Consider the following 21735-nt stretch of genomic DNA (forward strand, 5'->3'; position numbering starts at 1 on the left):
GCATAAAGAAACACAATGTGCTGGTCTGTGCAGTGGCCAGGTGTGGTACCTTGCAGCAGCAGCTAGCAGGTTCTTGGCATTTGCTGCTGCAGGGTCTACAGACAGACTCTTAGCAGCCAGCAGCAGCTTGCTAGAAGCCATGGAGATGTTCTTCAGGTTCCCAATCACCTGCACCTGGTCATCCTTTTTCTAGAATGACGCAAAATCATAACATTATATCAACACGAAACGCACATCGAGGTGTGAAAATGTTATATGCAACAAGCCAAACCTGCGTGTGCCCAGCCATCTCAATACCAGCATCCAGGAACTCATCGAAGTCCTGACTGAACTTGCCAGAGGCCACTGCCAGCTGGCTGCTGGAGCCTCTGGAGGCGTGGACCACCTCACCTGCTGACTGGTTCAGGTCTGCTGCTGTTTGGTTCAGCTCACTCTGCGCCTCCTGAAATGACTTGGAGGCTGGAGGGATCTGAACAGAGGACATAGAGAGGAAGTTCATGGATTATCAGAACGATCATATGTCATATTAGTAGAGTCACGGCTTATATCAAGAGTAGTTTTTGAACCTATATCAAACCAGAACTCACAGTTTCAATCAGCAGCTTCTTGCTGGCCTCCCCGATGCATTTCAGAGCCATGTCCACATCCTTCTGGCCAGGCAGACAGTTGACGCAGTTGTTCAGGGAATGAGACACGGCCTTGGCCACCTGTAACACAGCACACAGGGTTCACGGTAGACTGGGTTAGAAGGGGCCATCTATACACAAGGTTTACAGGCGACCACAGTGAGCTAGAGATCTGAATTTAAAAGACTAATGATCAAAGCAGTCATGCAGAATAACTGATGTCACTCTTTCCCAGTTTTTGTTTTTTTTCTTCTAGAATTATCAAACCAATATTGTCGTGCAGAACCCATGACAACATGAAAAGGATCTTATTGAGGCACTTCACTGAGATGCAATCAAGAGCCAAACCAGTTTTAAATGATTAAGTAGTATTATATTAGACTCTTTTTTTTTCAAGACGAAAAAAAGCAGCCTCATTTGTGTTTTTGTGATGCCCTTATTAATTTCTCGACATTGCTACCAAGAAACATATCATTAAATCATTTGGGGGAGAAAAAAATGAGGACGAGGCATAAATAAATAAATAAGGTACTCGGCCTGTAAATATGCCACCAGGTTTATTAATGGAGTCCCTTGCTATATTTGACAGGTGTTCACTTTCATGTTTTACTAAGCAGATGTAGAAATTCATCTAGATCAGTCTTTGTCCTTACGGAAATATTGAGTGAAATATAGCGCGCAAAGAAAGAAGTGCTGTTGGGCAAAAGAGTCGACTGTCTGGCTTTCTAGTCATCTTAACGGTCACATTACTTCTCTGTAAAACAGAGGATTCAGAGGATTCACACTCCAATTAAAAGTGAATCAGTGCCTGTAAACAAAAGTCTCAGACTCACGAGTTGAAAGTATATTTTTGTTTTGACAACCTTCAGAATTGTCTCTGTGGTGACATTTGGTGGTGTTAGCTTGTTGGCACAGGTGCTGTAGTCTGACAGAAGGATGAGGGTTGGACTGAACCTCCCGGGCCGCAGCATCAAAAGTCACCCGTAGTGTTAAAAAGAACAGACAAGCAGAATAGATTCCATACCCTGGAGCAATCCTGAACCGCCTCACCTGTGCCAGCCTCTGCTGGCTCTCAGCGTCTCCGGGGGAAATCAGTGCCTGCTTGGCTTCATGAATGAGAAGCGCTGAGCCCTCCATAACATCCCGAGCTGAGTCCAGCATGGCAGCTGCAGCCTTGGGGTCTGTGGTGGAAGCTGCGACGCCACGGGCCGCCTGGGCCAGAGTTTTCAGGGCCTGAGCTGTCTCCCTGGCCGCTATTCCTATATGAGAGAGCACAGGTACGACAGACATGGACTACAGTCAGGAAAGGATCTCAAATGAATCACAGATCATTCACAAAGCTATCACAAGGTACTGTCATCATCATGTGTTCATTTGTGTGTCCAGTCATAAATTGTGAGGGAGGTTTGTTTAATGTATAAAAAAAATATTCCTGTCTTGACAAATGTGGTGCAACTTGAACAGAATGTAATTTGGTCCAGAGGGTGTTTGGCTCATGTGCAGGAGCCAACACAATAAAACATCTCATTTACAACACTTTTGTTGGATAAGATAAAACCGACAGAATGAAGCCATGTTAACAGGATTACTGAGGGAAAGTAAAACATGATCCAGCCAGTAGGGGCGTTTTTCCTCAGGTTCTATGGAGAACCATGTGCTGTAAGATGACTTGTGTTATAAAAAGTATTTCAATCAGATTAATTTGCCATACTTTACTCTAATGCATCATGCAAAGCATTTAAACCATTTAAACAACTGTATGAGATCAGGGCAAAATATCAACCGACTTTGATGCAATTTCTTGGCTAACTGGATTTGAATATTCAATCACATCTCAAGTAGTTCCAATATTTCAAAGTCATGTGAAAAAAGAAAGAGGCTCTGTGTGCAGTGTGTACTGAAGGCAAAACAAGAAGCTGGTAACTGCAAGATGAACATAGTGTCAAAAAAGTAGTGAGCGCACATTTAGCTGAGAAAAGCATAAATTCAATCTCATATTAAATCAGCATTGATAGGATCATGTATGTTCACAGCAAAATTAAAAAAATCTAAAGATGTCTTCTTCTAGCAATCGCCAATCTTATCTAGGTTTTTAAGATCTGAGACAAATGGATAAAAGAGACTACACAACCTCTGTTCCATGGCAGAGGGAAAAGTATTTTTACAGAAGTCAGCACCAACCTGTGTAGTGTTCATTTCCTTGTGCAGCACAGGTGAGCAGCTGAGCCATGGAGGATCCCACTGATTTGGAGGTGCTTCCCAGATCCTGAGCACACTTCTCCAACTGAAGCGGAGAGAAAGGGGACAAATAAACCACAGGATTCATATATACATGTAAAGAAAATCAACCTAATAGGGCTGAACTGTCTCTTACTGATTCTCCAGGTAGTGGCTTCAGCTGGGTATTAACAGCAGCCAGCTTGGCATCCTGCAGCTCACTTCTCAGGGTCTGGATGGCAGTGAGCGCAGAGTCTATCTCCATGGGACCGCAAGCTTCATGAGCCTACAAAATACAGAAGGACTTACTACTGCTCACATTTCACATAGTTACAAAGGTTATGGTTTATGTTTTGCACTTGGAAGTAATGATCCTTTAACAGAAGATATATGTTGTCGTCAGTCGTCTGCAAGTTATAAATTCAAACTACTGCTTTCCAGTAAAACATACATTTCTATCAAATTCTTGTACTTGAGGAAAATGCTATAACTATAGTCGCTAGTCAATCGATGTGACTTGATTCAGAAGCACACTGTGCAATTTAAAACCCTCTGACACAGCAGTTTACGCTCCACCGCATTTAATGTGGACTAAGCAGTAAAACAAGACCTGTAATCAACAGCACTCTGTCACACTGCGCAGCATACAGGTGGCTCTATTTTTGTGATTTCAACCATTGAGCTTTATCATACATGATCCAGAGAGCTACTGCGCCTTTCTGGAGCGATGTACGTGTGTCAGGTTTGTTTTTACATGTAGTTTGCATGTTTGAATGCAGTGATTTTGCGCATACATGTGTGAGTTCCCCTTTGTGTCTGCGCTCTACCTTCTGTGCAGACGTCCTCAGCTCAGCCAGGCAGGTAGCCAGGTTCTTGGCACACTGACCCAGTTGCATGGCTGCGGCCTGATCCGTCACCGTGGGAACAGATGACTTGGCCGAGGTCACCATCTTACTACCAGGCTGCGGAGAGGAAAAGAAATATGGACAAGGAACAAAGGTTAAACTATGTGGTGGATATTTCACCAATATTGTATTTGTGGAACAATAAAAGGAGCACTGAGGCATTAAACACATAATACCACCCCAGCAGTGCTTCTTTAACTGCCTGCTTCCACCAAAAAGAGGTTACAGGCCTATTTTTAATGGCTCCCCACAAGACAGAAAAACTATTTATACTTTGTTCAACCTAGTTTCCAGTGTAGAATTGACATTACTCAGTTTGACTATGGGCACATAAAGTTTTAACGACCCATTCTCCAGCTCAAGGCCACAGTGTGAGTGAGTGCGTGTGGCACCTGTAGGAAGTTCTGACTGGCGATGATGAGGGCTAGTTGTGCACTGAGGTCCTCTGGTTTGGCCTGACTGCCGCGTACTCCCTGGACGAGCTGTGGGATGTGATCTGCCACTGCCTACACACATACACAAGTACAGTGTCCACATGCAGGCAAAATGGAGACTTCACAGATTAACTAAAGGCCTCAGGATAACATTTCTCTCCTGTAAATCATCAAGCAGGCAGCTGGGATGCACAAATGACAGTGAACAACAGAGAAAAAAGTTTTCAATGAGGGTATGAAAGGAGAAAAAGTGTAAACAGTTTCAAACATTCATTAAACGAAGAAAAATAGAACAAACCAGATAAATAAAATAAATACATAAATAATCAATACAGTAAAGTAAATGGCAGCCTACTGTCATTCAGCACTGATCCTCACCTTACAGCTCTGCACCAGCTGCTGGTGAGCAGCAGTGTTCTTGTTGGAAGCAGCAGCATTTTGAGCGGCAGCGATGGTCTGTGTGGCTGCAGCCGCCGCCTGCTTAGCTGCATTCTGAGGGACGCAAGACACAAACACACACGTCCACATGTAAAATATGCGTAAACAGTATCTCTCTGCCTGACTCTGTATCAGTAAGTGTCCACTTAAAGCAAAATACCTTGAACGTCGCAACTCTGCTTTTGAGTCTGGATATTAAAAGATCCTTATGTTTGTGTTACACAGGACTTAAATTTACAGTCCTGATATTTTCCTACACAGGTTTGTTTCTTTACTTTCCAAACTCGCAGGGTGCTAAGCTGAGCATCTCTGTCAATGTAGGCCACTTCAATACATTATGAAACAATAGTGTATGTATCATTGTTTCTCAGTGAAAATACACCATAAACTGTTCTGTTTTTACACAAGTTCAATTTAAGGTCTTACGCCTTGTTTATACAAATATAATAAATTACTGTAAATATTTTCAAAAAAATCTTGAAATCTTAAAATATGCCAACATAAACCCTGTTAATAAGCTGATTATTTTAGTTTTAGACAAGTAGTGTCTCCATTTGTACGTTATTCATGGTGATATATGATCATAAATATGGCACTTTGAAGATGGTGACTTTTAAGATTGGTCTTGGTGTTAATGTCATGTTTTCTTGTTTTCTTGTGTTTAATTTTCGCCTCTGATTGGTTAAGCAGTTTCACTCGGGTCAAAGTGTGTAAAAGTGTGTTTGTCAGTATCACTGACCTCCAGTCTGTTGATCAGTTTCTTCTTAATGGCATTCTGAGCAGCAGCATTGGTGGCCACACGCAGACCCTCTGCAGCCTCCCTCAGTCTCTGCTGCTGGTCCTCGTTCTCTGGGTATGCTGCAGCGCCCTGGGAACACACACACACATGCACACACACACAAATACAAGATACAAGATCAGCACATACTGTACATGGCAGCTGAGCAGGGTGGGCAAACAGCTGGTACACATTCCCTGACTTTCTACAATCTTTGCACTACTTCTTTCTTAGAAAAGTATTAGGTGTCCTGAGTGGCTCAGGAACATGTTGGCACTCATCACATCACACACGCCTACTGAAAACAGACATGCCCACACAACTGCCATCAGTACATACAAGCAATCTCTGAATATTCAATCAGTGTTTACAGATCTTTGAAAATGACGCAGACTAAGTCGTTGCACTCAAACTCAGCTGCAGCTCCTCTTCACTCAAACAATCACTGCTTTGTTGACGGATAAATGTCAAGAGATGTTGTTTATCTGTATTAGCAAGCGGCTCTTTTTATCTTCCTGTTTATGTATCCAGCATCACAAATTAACCTGGTTCTGAGGAGACTAATTTCACTTAGCGTCTCCATGTCTCCGGCTTCTGGAGAGGCAGCTAAGCCCGCTGCCATTAGGTTAATTAACTGGAAACTCAGCAGCTTCACCTGCAGCTACACAAAGACGTGGGCGGGTGTGCTGCTAAAAATTCATGTCATTAAGGCAATGTTTAACCCCACAGCTGCTGTGGGCAGAAGTCACACAAGCAAGAGACATCACTGTCAACATCATCATCAAGGCACGCACAAGTGTTCAGACAGAAAAAAAAAAAGTTATTTTGAAAATGTTTTGTTGCCTCTCAAGACTTTGTACAACATTTGACGAACTGCAGCATTTATCACAGTAAAATGTTTTCAGTGACCAGCTTCAAGTCAGAGGAGCTTTCAGCTGTCACCTGCCTCCTGGCAACTGCTGACACCATTTAAAGAGAGCAGCCATTTGCATAATTATTAAAAATGAGCTGATTTCCAGGGGGTGAGACAAGATATCACATGCAAGAACTCATCGCAGGAACTAAGGTCTGTTTCACAGTGACACAACACATCAGGGGTCTCCAACCTTTTTCCCCTCTTAGAGCTACTTTTACTAAATGAAAGTGTCTGAGAGCTACTCATGTCTTATATTACTGGTTACATTTATTCACTTATCTTGCTTATCTACCTGAATAAGCAAATTTTTGGTGTAACAAGCCAGTCATCAAAAATCAACATTCAAAACTCACATTTTCTACTAAAACCATCAGGCTTTACATCAGTGATAGCTGAGTTTGTGTCACAATTCAGTAAAACCTGAACACACAGACATGACACACATATTTTTAGATTCAGTGTGACTTACACTTTCAAAGAATACAATTATGTCTGATGTCCATCGCAAATAAACATCCATAAATCTGCTTTCCTCAATATCAAAGTAATCCAGTGATGATTGTCAGTCATCTAATGGTAAACAGCAAACAGGAACTAATAATAGGTCATTCGGCATACTTAATTTCCCAAAATGCTAAAAGTCTCTCGCTACAGTAAATCATTACCTGATCATGGGCTTTAAAAAATAAGCACAGAGCTGTAAAGCAAATTGTCCAACAACTACACCACACAAGCTCAATTAATCAGTTACCAAGGCAACGGCTGGCTGAGGTCTCAACCTCCACTGACACAGATAAATATACAGCTGTGACAGTGATAAGTCTGGCATCAAACTCGACTAACCAGCTGGGGGGCGTCATTTAATTTTCATGGTGGAAGTGGAGAGTTATTAGTATCAGTGTGTGATTCTGCAGACAGATAATGAGAGTGATGTGGAGAGGGAGCGGATAAATAGTTTGGATAAAGGAAGATGGGATGACGAGTGGCAAACGTTAAGCCTGCCCCTCGGCAGTCTGGGAAGAAAGAGTTTGATGTCCTCTTACTCTTAATCGTGTTACGCTGAAAAGTAGAGATGTAAGAAGAAATGGACGGTAAATCTAAACACTGCATGAGTCATAATCACTCAAAGTTCAACGCAACGTTTTCATTTTGTACTTACTTGACCATTCACTCTGTACTCCAACAACTGCACTTCCAAACACATCACTATTAAACTGACAGATCAGAACAAACCTTGGATTAATCAATGTACTTAACGGGATTGCAGAGCTCGGTCATGAAAACTGATCACTACGACATTTACTCTGGACGTTCAATATGTGTCAGTGAAGCTGCACTTGTTTTACTTAGCTTGATAAAAGATGAATGAAACAATTTAGTAATTCTGTGTAACAGTAATTCTATTATTCAATTATACAAACAAACCGAAGCCAAGTTCTGGATCTTTTGATTTCCAGCTTAGCAAGAACACCACTGTGGAAAATACACTTTAAAACCACTTTCAGAAATACATCTTCAGATTTGGGTGTTTTCAGATTAAAGATAAAATTTAAATTCTAATGAAGTAAGTTTTAAAGGTCAACTTTTATTAATGATTTAACACTTCAACGGAATCACTTCCCAAACTGTCATCTTTGGCCTTTTTTGTCTTTTTTATTTTTACACACACACACACACACACACCTCTCTTGGGATGTCTGGCTGCTTCTCACCCTGCTGTCACCTTGTATGTACTGAAGAGAGAAATCTTCATCTGGTCTTCAGAAATATTACTACTGTGATTAAAACCAAAACAAAACCTAAAAGATTTTTCTGGGTTGAACTAATGAAATATAAAGATTATGTATGGACGAAAGCTTGCCCAGCAGCAGCCCCTCAGTTTAGAAATCTAAACTGCTTTCTGTTGACAAGTTGAGATGTACATCCTAAAATGACAAGAAAATAAACTATTATCTGTCTAATGTCCCGCATGCTGCTCACCTTTGCTGCCTCGACCATCCTCGCTGTGGCGTCTGCTAGCAGTTTAGCGGCCGCCAGCAACTTCTTCGAATTGTCAACATCCACCTCGGCCTCAGCGTCAGACCTCATGGCGTTCACCAGGTCTGAGGTGGCCTGAGCCAAGACCCGAGCCTGACGGACCATCTCCCCTGTGGATGAGAGGAGGGAGACAAGAACATAGTGAGTGACTGAGTCATACTAATGACAGAGTGAGTGTTTTAACTTGATTAACTCAACTCAAACTAAAAATAACAAAATCCAGAAAGAAGAAGAAATCTATGCTTGATGTCTGTTTTAATGTGAGAAATTTGGTAATAATGATGCAAGTAATGCAATACTGGAAAACCTATGTGCAATGATTTCTAATTTCACACCATTTAATTATGTATCAGTTATTTAACTGTGTGATGGTAGGTTGACTCGTATTGTGACTGAGGTCATGAACCACACTGAGCTTTTGAGCAAAACGTTGTCGGGTCTGAATGTCAGCATCATGAAAAAAAAAAAAAGAGCCTGGTGGGAGAAAACAAGATGCAAAAGTAACAAGCATCTTTCACTGAGCTCAGTGTGGATGACTTTCTCACAGCTGTATTCCTGATCAGATCTGCATAATGTTATAACACCTGAAGGTGACTTGTGAAGAAAGTTAGATGTAATTATTTCTGACTCCCTCTGAAAATATTCTTCACACTAATGAAGGAAGGCAGGAAGGGTAAGAAAGGGATTGGTGTCTATATCCTCTCTATCAAAGTAGAACTGGACGCACAGCAAAAGCTATTTGGCAGTAAGCCTCTATAATTCATGTGAATGTATCAGCTGATCTGCCAACACTCTGCTGCAGAAGGATTTACTCTTTTTTTTTTTTTTCCTCTCTCCCCTCTTCACATTTCATTTCTGAACACCAGGTGTGACACGGCTGGTCGTATCTGACACCGGTTCACAGGCTGTATTCTCCTTCTGGCTGCATGTGTCCAAGCCCCAGCAGGTCTCTGCTTGTCTATCAAGCCAATCAATCCATCTGAGCTGACTGCTGGGATGTTCTCCGTACATCTCTTTTCATCTCTGCTGTCAGACTTGTTAACATCGCTGACAGCTTTTCTCCGTTGCTCCCGCACGGCTGACAGCAGTCCATTCAAACCCACCATCTTGCCAGTCTCTCTGAGGAGAAGATGGGACGAGGCGAGTACAGATGCGCAGGAAGCCTCCAAAACCAGACAGAGCCTTGGCAGGTCGGTTTTAATGGTGAGATTAGATATCTTTTCTGTGCACCTGATTTCAGTTTCAGTTTTGAAAGGCATTTGGCTGAGGCAGGTCAGATCTGGCCAAATTCCAGGTCGAGTTTCACATCATGAGAAAAATTGGCCAACAAGCCACATTATTTCAGTGAAAGCTCCATTTTGATATTTTGGTAGAAAAAAAAAAACTTGCTGTATGCCAAGAAAGCACTGAGCTGTGCTTACAAATCTAATCTAATCACAACTACCTTGTGTTTATTGTTCAGTTTCTTGGGTTTTATTTGTTTTGCCCACATTATCAATAATTCTATTACGAGAGGAATCGACTCTGTATTTGCAGCGACTGTATTATCAACAAGAGTAAGAGACTACAGCCATGTTAACAGCACTGTGAAGACTGAACTCAGAGCTAAATGCTACTGTCAAAATGCTAACAGGCTTGCATGCTGATGATAAGCAGGTATGATATTTACCATGTGAGTCCTCTCAAATTAGCTTGTTAGCATGCTAACATTTAATAATTAGTACTAAAAACTTGCAGCTCAGGCTGATTGCGATGTCATTAGTTTCGCAGATGTTTGGACATTAGTTAAATTACTGGGCAAAGTTTCTTGGCAAAGTTGTTACAATTAATCCTTAGAGGAACATGAAAGTATGATTTAATGTATGAACCAAATGTCACGATATTTCACCTAATATTTGACGAGACATTTCACTGTGAACTAAAAATGTCAACCTCAGATGGCCAAAGTCAATAGGATTAATCCTCAGGAGACCATGAACGTCTGTACAAAATTTCATGGCGGTCCATCCAGCGGTTACTGGGATCTTTCAGTCAGAACAAAGTGGTGAACTGACCCAACGACTGACCTTGCCGTCCCTAGACCCACCGTGCTAGCATGGCTAATGAAGACTAAAACCTCAATGGAAGCAGCTGGCTGCAGGCTGTGCTTTCCTGCTAATGACTGCTTAAACCACAAGTGCTTTTCAAATCAAAAGTAATCAAACTTAAATGGCAATTAATTAACCTGTTCCTTAACCCCAGTACCGTACATCCTGGAAGTTCAAACGTTTTTGGGGTTTTTTTTTTTGTGCTTCTCAGCGTTCACTATATTGCAAGTCTCCACGGTGGCTGGATGTGAGTTTTTCCATCAGCTTTTCTTCACCCAGCAATATCCTCACTCTTGGACTCACCTGCGTCTCCCATTGAGCTGAAGATGCTCTCAGTGACCGTCATGATGGTGTCTGTGGCCTGGTCGTAGCGCCCGATAGGCTCTCCCCTCGAGGTGTACTGACGGACGTGTTGCAGGAGATCTCCCAGAGCCTGACTCACCACGCTGGCAGCTGCGCTCACCTTCAACACACGAGACGAGCACATCATCAACGTTGGCGCTGTGCTTCTTAAGCTGCATTATTCCCTCCTTCTTATTCCATCCGACTGGGGAGAGGCACGCTGAACTCACTACCTTCACTGCGTCTTACGCTGGTTGTTAGTACACAAACTGGATTCTCCAAATAAAAAACGGCTGTTGTGGTTTAAATGACAAAAAGTCTGAGTACTCCAGGAAACAAACCAGCAAACTCATTTGTTCCTAATTAGTGTTTACTGGGTCAAACTTGTGATGGAACCTATTTTCTGAAACAAAAATAAAAATCGTAGATGAAAAATAGAGTCAAATGCAGTGTTGGTTTACATATTATTGTGGCTGACCTGTTTAAGGAGCTCGCCATCTTCTGTGGCGGAGAGGCAGGCCTGGACGCAGCTTTCCACTGACCGATCCACCAGCTTTCCCGCTTCGATTAACTGCTCCTGGCAAACTGGGGAACTGATGGTGGGACTCACCACCTACAGCGATATTGAAGGGGAGAGGGATGACAAAAAAACTTGAAATTTATCCACATTTAGCAAAAGAAATAAAAAAAAAAAAAACGCAAAGGTTTGGAAGGGAAATTCTGAAGAAAGAAATGATGTCCAAAAAGTAATCCGCAGTCAACTTGATGTGACTAGAAAATGAACAGCAAACATAATTTGCTTGGGTATAAAAACACCGTTATGACAGTCTTTTCCTCATTAACTCATAAATCACATTTCACAGAGAAGAGAGGAAACAGAAAGACGAGAGAGAGAAAAGAAAGAAGGTTTGAGAGGGATTCGGCAGATGGTTCTCATCACACTGCCACGCAGAGAGGTAAGGATTGGTTTAGTAACTGCAACTCTTCAGACTGGGAGCCGCAAGAGCATTTAAACTAATTAGAGACATGTGGGTTCCACAATTAAGGGTGCGCAAATATGATGAGGGCACGGGGTATTTAACAGGGCCTTGGTGCATCCTCATATATTCATTATCCTAAATGATTTTTTTTTTTTTTTTTGGCAGCAGATGAACTGTAAGATATTCAAATATATAAATGTCTGTTTACCAAACCTCACTGCACAGTCTGCTCTATTAATGTCAAACTCTCAACCAAATAGCTTTCCATGTGACATCATCCTTACACCACTAAGGGTAATATTCACTGGCACTGACGTGATGTGAGCCACTTAGTACATTAAGTCTCACATTTCATACTTGGGTTTTTACCTTGGCACATGCCACCAGCTGGGAGGTGGACAGGGCACACTGGGTGGCGGCGGCTATGACCCGGTTCTGAAGCACCGTGTCCTCGGCAACCTGGGCCACGTTCTTGGCCTTCAGCACCAACATGGCTGCGGCATTGGCCACTGCCTTGGCCAGATTCATCAGGATGTCCTGCACAAAAGGTGGTAAAGAAGGAGGACGACATGATCAATCATGAGCAACTCCGAACCTGCACGTTGTCTTCAAAATTTTTAGCAGATTCTCCCCAAATTATTGTGGCGTTGGCATCTGGATAGTGCTGATAAAGGCAAAATTATCATTCACTACAACTCTGTGCCACAGGATTATGTTTGTAATTGTGTGTAATTGAGCTGAAAGACAGCAGATGCGGGACATAAGGTAATTTCACTGAAATATGATATCAAACTGCCATCTCATTTCATTTAGACCAGGAATAGCAATGGTGTTTGCTTATTTGTATACAACACACATATACTTTACAATATAAATCTAATGAAAGGGCAGGAAGAACAATCTACTCTTATTAAAAACACATTCACCCACTGCGCATCTGTGCAACTCATCATCACTGAATTACTGTCAAACACTGAAACACACTCCAGTGAGAGGTGTTAAAATTTGAACACATTCCCTCCACATTCAGCTGGTTGCAGTGTGTTTTTGATGAACTGAGTGGCAGTGCCTGAGCGTTGAGTTTTCTCTGATAATGATGAAAGGAGCGGGTGCAGAGCTACCTGGAACCTCTCGTCCGTCTCGCTCTCTCCAATCTGGCGCAGGAGGTCTCCACTGGCCTGGCCGATGCTGCCTGCTGCCGTCAGCACAGTCTGTCTGGGCTGCACGCACGCACGCACACACACACACACACACACACACACACACACACACACACACAGAGGGAGAGAGGGAACCATCAGAATGTGACACTGTATTTAGACATCTGGAAACAGCATCACCCTGTATCTTGAGATATGGCCGTTAGTTTACAAGCAGTACTGTGTCATACAAGACTCATAACTGTGATGAAGGATCTGTGCTTTTAAGCTCTGACTGGAGGCTTTTTAAGTGAACAAACTTATCAGCCACACTGCAGTTAACATACAGGTTTGAGTGTGTTTCAAATCCAAAGTACACATTGCTTGATTTGTTAATTATTTCAATACACAAGTGATTCATCAAATAGCTACACCAGGACACAGTACACTCTAAAAACAGACTCCATCTCTTCTTCTAACCAACCTACAGGCCACGCGTTATCTTTCCAACATCCTGCATGCATCCCAAGTGTATAAAGTGCAGAGTTGTCCCTCAGCTAGATAAACCTGTGCATTATGCAGATTACCAGGCCAACACTGTACACTACATTAACTTCTCAATGATTCTCCCACAACAAAACAAAAACAAACTCCTAATAGACTTAGGTGAGAACATTACAGTCCTGCAACCCACAGATACACACTGCATTATCATGGGAGTGAAGGATTCACTACGTGTCCTCTGCAGTATTATGAAGCCACACTACAAGACTGCCAATCAGCTCAGCCTCAGCCTGAGGTCTTTATTCAGACTGACCAGAACAATTCAGTTAGCTGGAGGCGGCCGGCAGCAGAGCACGCTGATATAATTAGGTGTGATTTGGAGGACCAGGAGAGATGTTGTATTATTAAGAGGCGATACACTGTCTCTGGGTAGAGCTCCTCTGTGGGAAATTCAATTAACTTTTTCGGCTGTCAGTTTGGACAGAACAAAGCACTGTGTAGATGACCGAGTATGCACACAATGAGGCATCTCAAGTGACACCACAATCTACCATTATTTCCATCGTCCTTTTTTGGCTGTGTTAGGCTTCAAGATGTCAGATATGCAGTAAGTAGATACAGGAATTGGAAGTTTTCAGGAGCAAAATTAAGAGAAACTGACAATGTTGTTATAAAAATACATATAATACTAAACTGATCTTTGCGAAAGAGACTGACAATTCAACAAGGAGTTGAATTTAATACGCTTTGATGAGCTCGAGGTCCCTTTGCTCACCTCTCCAGAGGCCGGCTCCACAGCCTTCAGCAGATCAGACACGGCCCCTGCCAGCGTCCTGGCAGCCTTCATCAGGTCGTTACCTCCTCCCACATCATCCTCCATCAGTGCAGCTAGCAGTTTCACACCCTTTGACATTTCGGTCAGGTTGGAAGAGATGGTGGTGATGGCGCAGCCCACTGCTGTGTAGTCGGTGTCAGTGGGATCGCCTGAGGATGGGACACAACAAGGAAGGCCATCAGAGAAATTGAGTCATAGAGAATGACTAAAACTAAATCAAAACCCATGAGAAATGCAACTGCTCTCCAGTCACTCTCATGTTTGCCTTTAACTGAGATTAGAGAATTTGCATAAACACACAAGCCCATTTAAGCATGAGGGAATAAGCAGGAAAAATAAATTAGGGTCCGATACCATCAGTCTGAAGCAACTGTAACTGAAATGGTTCGAAATGGCACAGAGTCAACAGACACCTTCAGCCCATATTCACAGAAACACAGGAAATGAGGAAAGTATTCGACTTTATACAGGTTCTACACTGATGTTAATGAGCACCAGACTGATGGAGAGGTTGAGGCTTAAAGTCACTAATTGGCCAGATAATTTTAACTCTCCACAAAATAGCACCCCTAAAAAATTCACTTGTAAAACTGTGGGCAAACTCTTAAAACTTCCTCTGGCTTCATTAAGGATTCCTAAAATACTTGGATACTTTTCCAATAAATACAAACATGCAACAATGTATAATGTAGCCTTGTTGAACTGTAAGGCTTGAGATTAATTATTTTATTTTGCAATAATGCAAATCCTTGCTGATTCATGCCCCAAAGAAGAATACATCCTGCTGAGTCATGCCTGAGCCACTGACCAGCTGTGAGGTTGACCACAGAGGCTGTTCCTGCAGTGATGGCGTCGACCTGGGAGTGGATCTCGTGTTTTGATTCATCCATCTTGTTCTGGATCCACACCTTGGACGCCTTGGTACACAGACAGAAGTAGATCATGTTGCATGCATGAATGCAGCTAAGACATGGCTATCAGTTATTTTTTCTATGGCTGTTAGCATGAATGGACATATGAACTTAAGATGCTGCATTACCAGAGTACAGTGTGAGTGTGTGACAGTTTTATATTGAGTGTCCATGTGCAGTGCAAAGTACCATGTCCTGTCCCAGCGGTGGCAGATCGTCAACCTCTCCCAGGTCAATCTGGGCTTTCTGCACAGCTTGCATACTGGTGTTGATGGTTCCCATCAGAGCCTGCTGTGCTGAGCTCTAAACACACAGGAAAATAAACAGTTTGAGTGTCTTAAAGAAAGCAGCCTCCTGGAATGATGGCGGAGCCATTTGCAGAAGCCAGGCACAAGAAAGGAAAGCATTGTCACATGGTGGCGGACGATGACACGTCCGTCCTCTGGTCCCACATAAAACAAACAATAACTTTAACAGACATTCAACAATGAAATCAAAACACAAAGAGTCTTTCTGCTGGACTGCTCTTACCAGTGGTGGCATGTGCCCACGGTGCATCTGACCCATTGTGATCTGTTGCTGAGCAGATGGCATGGTGCCCATGCTGAGCGACTCTGTGCCAATGGAGCCGGAGCGGATCACACCTGGCAGCGCCACTGAGCCGTGCTCCACCCGGCCCACACGGTTGAACTGCTGCTGGAGGATGGTGGACCTGCAGGTTCGCCAGCAGCCACACAGTTAACATCCTATCTATGAATGTTTAGAGACAGTCACCATATCTGTGAAACAATATCCTGTCCTAGGTTGATGTTGTACAGTGCCAACAGTGGTTCTGATCAGTACTAAGAAATAAGTCTAAAATGAGAGAAAGTGCCTAAAATAAATACATGAACATGATGTACACACACATACACAAACACACATCAACCGAACGCCTTACTAATGAAGCAGAAATACCAGCGCACAAACAGCTGTGTTGTAGTTATATATATTAAAGACAGGAAGATAAAGAGGGACACAGCCATTAAGAAAAAAAACAAAAAGATCATGTGTCTGGTTGTTAACTGTGTGTCTGTGTGTGTGCGTGTGTAAGTGTATTTACCGTAGAAATGTAACACTAGGGAGTGTGGTTGTGTGCATTTGTGACAATGGGCCACTAACACAAAGCAGGCTGACACTGCTGAGTCTTCCCACTGTGTACTTCTGGAATACAAAGCTTTGTTTTGTTTTTTTCCTTCAGATAAGGCCTTCCAGAGTTTGGCTTGCTATGTGTTTGCAGTATTAAAGACTTTTGCCTTTGGCACTGCGCACAAGCCCAGATAAAAGCAAAAGGGGGGGAAAAAAAATATATATATAACAATTGCAGCAAATAGTCTCTCAGTTGAAAGCACGAAAGCAATATCAATTGAGGCTCAACAGGAAAAATGGCTTCAGTTACACACACTGAGAGTCCACTGTGGATAAATGAGCTAATACACAGGAAATGTTCTGATAGAGCCTTCGCTCGTCCGGTGCAGCAAAATCTCCTCACATAATGATTATCTCTCAGGATAAAGTCCAGCTAAGGAAGTGCATGTGTGTGTGATGAAATGAGGTCCTGAAGATGGATGTGTGAACTGTGGAGGAGGGCAGCAGCGAGAAGGAAATTGGAAAAGGACCCAGTCTGATATTGCGTTCTGTTAGAATAATATGCAATAACTTTGTGCGCTGCTACTGTGCTGATTATCCTACCACAGTTTATACTGGACTAGAACACAGTAAAGCACTGTTGGGACCATATGGGATTAATCTAAAAGTTTGACATCCGGTGGCTCCATTTCTGTACTTACACGGAAAAAGTTTCGTGAAAGTTTTTCTATGACATTTTCTAAGTTGCCAGTAGAATGAGGACAACTGTCTGCAACTGTGACAAGAAGCCCTGCTGCTAGCATGGCTAAGAGAGTAACAATGCTTTTATTAGTTACACTAATTTACATACTTTTTCGGGGATACGGATTCCTCAAGCATGGTTGACTCTTCATCACCTTCTAATCCAAAACGATCCTTGCTTTGTTTCTGCAGGAGAGAGAGAAACACACCGAGTGTTTGTTTTAAAGGAGCCAGGAGGGACTTTATAGAAGCTTCTTCTCAGTTGGTAAATCTCTATTGAATGTGATGTCAGTCTAAAAAAAAAAACAGAAAAAGAAAGAGCAGGGAACCTGGACTCATACTGACACATTTTTGTCCTATTTCTAGGTTAAGTACCTACCAGATGAAGCTTATTGAGACTGAAACATCATGACATAAATATGAACTAAACCAGCAGAGAGCAAGATGGTCTGTGGGACTTCAAGTTGCATTGCCCATGGGAAAACCTGCCACACTTTCAGGTGTGCAGGGCCAGTATATTTTTCTGTTATTTTCTTAAGGCACTGGGCTTATGTATAAAAGTTTTTCGTCAGCTCTCTTAAAGGAAAGACTACACTAATAAGCTTACACTAATTCCACTCATAATTTTAGGTCACTTGAACCCATGATTTAACAAGTTAATGCTTCCGAAGGTGGCGGTTAATGATAAAAGGTCAGCTTATTGCTCTAACCGGCACGATGAGTTCTTACAGTGCACAGTGCCTTTGCTGTGGCTGCTCTGGGTTTCCTTTTATTTAAAACTGCAGCTGTATGACAGGAAGCCTGAGCACATCAAGCATCAACTGATCTGAGACTTTATCTGCCACAGGACGACACCCAGTCATTACAATTCACAGATGTCTCACCTTTTTGAGGATGATATCGATGTAGCCGGCAATGAGCTGGGAGATCTGCTCCCCTTCAGTGGTCTGCACCGAGTAGTAGCTCTCCTGGTACTCCCCAAAGTCCTACACACACACACACAAACACACACACACAAACACACACACACAGAGTCCCATCTTAAGCACACATTTCATATTGTACCGTTAGGAAAGCAACCACTGCAGTGCTTGTCTTGTACACAGGCTGAGGATTTACTGTGAGGATTAATGCGAATCTGTGGAGCCAGCTAGTGTCAGTGCTACACATTGTGCTGGGTGACATCAGACCGCTGCAACATACATACAGTCAGATTAACCCAAGAACCATCTCAGAAATGAACAAACTTTTTTTCAGCATAACCTTGTAATGTTTTCCAGTTATATAAATGCACAGTTTAAAAAGTGAGACATGGAGGTGTGTGCTCTTCATGTTGGCACATTTAAGATATCAATTAATCACCGCTACCGCCTTCCAACTGATCAGCAAAATAATACAACTGCTTCAACATGCGAATGACAAATCAAACCTCAAATCCTGGGAAGCACTCTGCTAAATTAACAGCAAGAGACAGAGGCCATGTTCATTTACTGGAGACAGTGAGTCTACCAGATCTGCAAGATTAAATCCATGTTGCTTATTGAGTGGCTGCTGACACAAAGGTGAGATATTGACAAGGAAGACAAAAGAGTCTATCCAATAACTGAAGTGCACGAGGGACTGAAAGCACAGGCAGACTGAGCACTACAGTGATTGTTTTATGGCCACTGCAGGAGCAGTTCGTTTCACCGTGAGCCTGTCGCACTCATTTTCTGCTGGTGATATTGTGCTCAGTGGTGGCTGAATGAATACATGAGGAAATGGGTGCAATAACTAAGGCAGCAGTGCCAGAATAAAAAAAAATAAAAAAAAAGAAATATTCACAACTGGTGCTATCAGTGTCTAGTCAGCTGTTGCAGGTTTTCTCATTAAGTCTCTGCTGTGAATGTAGAGTGTGTGTGTGTGTGTGTCTTACCAGGGTGAAGCTCTTAGGCGACGCTGCCCACCTCTTCACGGTGGTAAGGGGCCACTCCTGAACCACATCTTTGGTCTTCTCGTCCACTCTCATCACAGACTCTTTGGTGATCCCCAGGAGCCGCGGCACCAGCTTGTTCTTACTCTTCATCTTTTCCTGAAAGTCACAGGTCGTCATTAGTCTTATCTAATACGACCCATTGTCTGTTTTAATATCTGTCTCATCCTGCCTTGTTTTATACATATAGCATGTAGCATCTCTCTGCTTTCTTGCCTTGTATATACATAGCACTTGACTAACTTATTTCTCATAAGACCATATTGTATAAATTAAGGTAGAGGGAATAAAATAAAACAGATGATGAATAAGACGCTGAACTCCTGATGCAAACAAACTATCATAAACGTCACTGTTGGTCCTCTCAGTGAACAATTCTGCCCATATTCATTTTCTTTCATTTCCATATTCCCCTGCCTGCTGAGATATTTATTAGAATCAAAGGCATTAAAGAAAAATTCAAATTCACAGGCTTCACAGCATGAAACTCTAATTTTGGTGACACACTGATCTGCCAGGACGGGTATTCATCAGTCTAACCAGTAACAAAAAAAACAAAACAAAACCAAAAGACAAAAACTTTACTCAGTCAGTAATTAAAATGTCTGAAGATGTCTTAATCATGTCTTTATCTGCCGGTCAACAACTCTAAACCTCCCCCTGCATTCACTAAACCTCTCCATTCTCCAGCTGCTCTCTGAGCCGACACACACCCGACTTTCTTTTCCCTTTCCCCCGGCATGGCCAGAGCAAATGTTTCTTCAGGAGCAGCAGTCGGGGAGCAGATGGACAGAAAGTGATGGGCTGTGACGTGAGGGCAAAGAGGTGAGTTGTGTAAAAGTCCTGGAAGGCCTGTAAACTCTCTGGGGCCTCCAGGGGTTATGGGTTAGGGACTTATAGCCAGATTTTTTTTCCAGGGTTATTTCTGCTCCACTGGGTTTCGCCTAAGGATGACGGAGAAGACAAGGTGAGAAGATAAGATGTCAAACTGATCAAGGGGAACACGGATCCAAGGCCAAAAAGTGGAACAATTTGTGTAAGGAATAAAAGGAGGAGTACAGAGTGGACAGAACAGAACTAGGGTATGTGCAAACAAGTGCAAGTGAACACCTGACAAAGTCAGCTCCGGTGCTGAAAGCTCCTGAAGCCAGGGACTGTCTGGCAGAGAGTCAATAACAGCAACACAAGTGACTTTTTTTTTTTTTTTTTTTTTTTTTCAAGCAATTACCAGAAATGATCTAATTTTCTAAAAGAGCTCAGCCATGAACTCAGAAAAGGTGAGAAGTGGAAAGCAATTTATCGATGCAGACAGGGAAGTTTCCAGTGACTCTATGCGGGATGTCTTCTTGGTGACAGATGATGTGAGGGAAAAGTTAAAAAAAAAAGAAAGAAAAAAAAAAGTCCGTCACTTCTGTCATACCAGCTCCTCACGTACTGGCAATCAGCAAATTGCTCCTATCAGCCTGCAGGCAGTTGGACTGATTTGTCCCAGGTTTGCCTGTGAGATGCCTCCCAGTCTCCCTCATTCACTCCACTTCCTCCACACTGGCTCTGAAATAATCTCAGTGCCACACTCGGCTGCACAGACAACGTTTGGTTTCCATCCAGGAGCACGCTGAATTCCCCGAGGACGAGTCGCTGCAGCTGCGTGTTTGTGTGAGAGTGTTAGTGAGTAAGTGAACAGAGAAAGAGATGTAAGAGATGTATGAACGAAAATGTGCGGCGTGCAAATCCCTGTGGGCTCCACTTCCTTTGTATACTTTTGTCTGTGTCTATGTTTCTGTGTTTGCAGAGAGAAATGAATTATTTGATGTATCAAAACAACTTTGTTAACGGTTGGATTTGAGTTTTTCTCTGTTGTTTTTTCATTCCCCTACTGCCATTACTTCTGCTCTCCCATTTTAATCTTATAACCTGAGAACATTAAACATTCAGAAATAATTTCAAACAAAGGAGGTTTACATTTTTCAAAGTTAGTTAAGTACATCAAGAGATCATCTGCAAATAATTACATTTATATTGTTGTTTTCCTAAACTCTCACCTGAAACTTTTGGATCTGATTTTCTCTATCAGCGGTTCTATTACGAGGACAAAAAGGAGTGGGGAATGTGGCCTCCCCTCTTTAGTACCCCTCTCTAATGTAAATTCTCCTGACAGTAAATTATTAGTATAAAGTTTAGCTGTAGGATATTTATATAATAATTTTACAAAATCTACGCTGTCAGCCTGAAGATTCTTTAAACAGAAAAGGCCACTCAAGAGGATCAAATGCTTTTTCACCATTAACAGCTATCACTGATGAATCTGTATGTATATATGTCTATATGCGTGTTGTGTTATTCCAAACCATGTTCCTGTGGTGGTGTTTGATTCATGTGTATCAGATCTGGTAAAACCTTTGCTAATCAATTGCTTATAAGTTTAGTAAATATCTTGTTGTAACAAATTTGAATCCTTTTAAATTAAACTGAACTGAAAAACTCAAATCCTAATTATTTGTTATAACTCTTAATAATGAAACTGGTCTACTTTCAAGACCATGGCAAAAGAATAATCTGTATAACACAAGAAGATGAGAAGATTTGAAAGTTCAGGTGGATACAAACAGTTTCCTCACGTGCTGGGCAGTTCCTTCAACCTCTTGATCCAGTTAACAGCGAGCCCACAGAGCAGATTTCACACTCAGGAGATAAAAGGCTCCGACTACACTTCAACTTATTCCAAAATCTGCTTCCCCATTTTTG

General features: G+C 42.3%; 1 protein-coding gene across 2 annotated transcripts in view; it reads right to left on the reverse strand.

Moving 5' to 3' along the window:
- Window positions 1-21735, reverse strand: part of tln2a (talin 2a) — a 91741-nt gene that overhangs the window by 23690 nt on the left and 46316 nt on the right. For both annotated transcript variants that reach the window (XM_071488162.1, XM_071488163.1), the window contains exons 11-32: window positions 18934-19089; window positions 17903-18004; window positions 17128-17204; window positions 15681-15861; window positions 15339-15452; window positions 15047-15155; window positions 14179-14387; window positions 12882-12980; window positions 12130-12297; window positions 11259-11393; window positions 10742-10901; window positions 8295-8461; window positions 5360-5488; window positions 4561-4674; window positions 4141-4254; window positions 3671-3805; window positions 3001-3129; window positions 2808-2910; window positions 1677-1885; window positions 588-707; window positions 272-469; window positions 50-189 (exon numbers count right to left, since the gene is read on the reverse strand). In XM_071488162.1, coding sequence (XP_071344263.1) covers window positions 50-189; window positions 272-469; window positions 588-707; window positions 1677-1885; window positions 2808-2910; window positions 3001-3129; window positions 3671-3805; window positions 4141-4254; window positions 4561-4674; window positions 5360-5488; window positions 8295-8461; window positions 10742-10901; window positions 11259-11393; window positions 12130-12297; window positions 12882-12980; window positions 14179-14387; window positions 15047-15155; window positions 15339-15452; window positions 15681-15861; window positions 17128-17204; window positions 17903-18004; window positions 18934-19089 — 3068 coding nt within the window. The remainder of the gene's footprint in view (window positions 1-49; window positions 190-271; window positions 470-587; window positions 708-1676; window positions 1886-2807; window positions 2911-3000; window positions 3130-3670; window positions 3806-4140; window positions 4255-4560; window positions 4675-5359; window positions 5489-8294; window positions 8462-10741; window positions 10902-11258; window positions 11394-12129; window positions 12298-12881; window positions 12981-14178; window positions 14388-15046; window positions 15156-15338; window positions 15453-15680; window positions 15862-17127; window positions 17205-17902; window positions 18005-18933; window positions 19090-21735) is intronic.

Source organism: Trachinotus anak, unplaced genomic scaffold, assembly GCF_046630095.1.
Source record: "Trachinotus anak isolate AG129_WGS33_773 ecotype Australia unplaced genomic scaffold, CSIRO_AGI_Tana_v1 ptg000011l, whole genome shotgun sequence".
NCBI classification, from domain to species: Eukaryota; Metazoa; Chordata; class Actinopteri; order Carangiformes; family Carangidae; genus Trachinotus; species Trachinotus anak.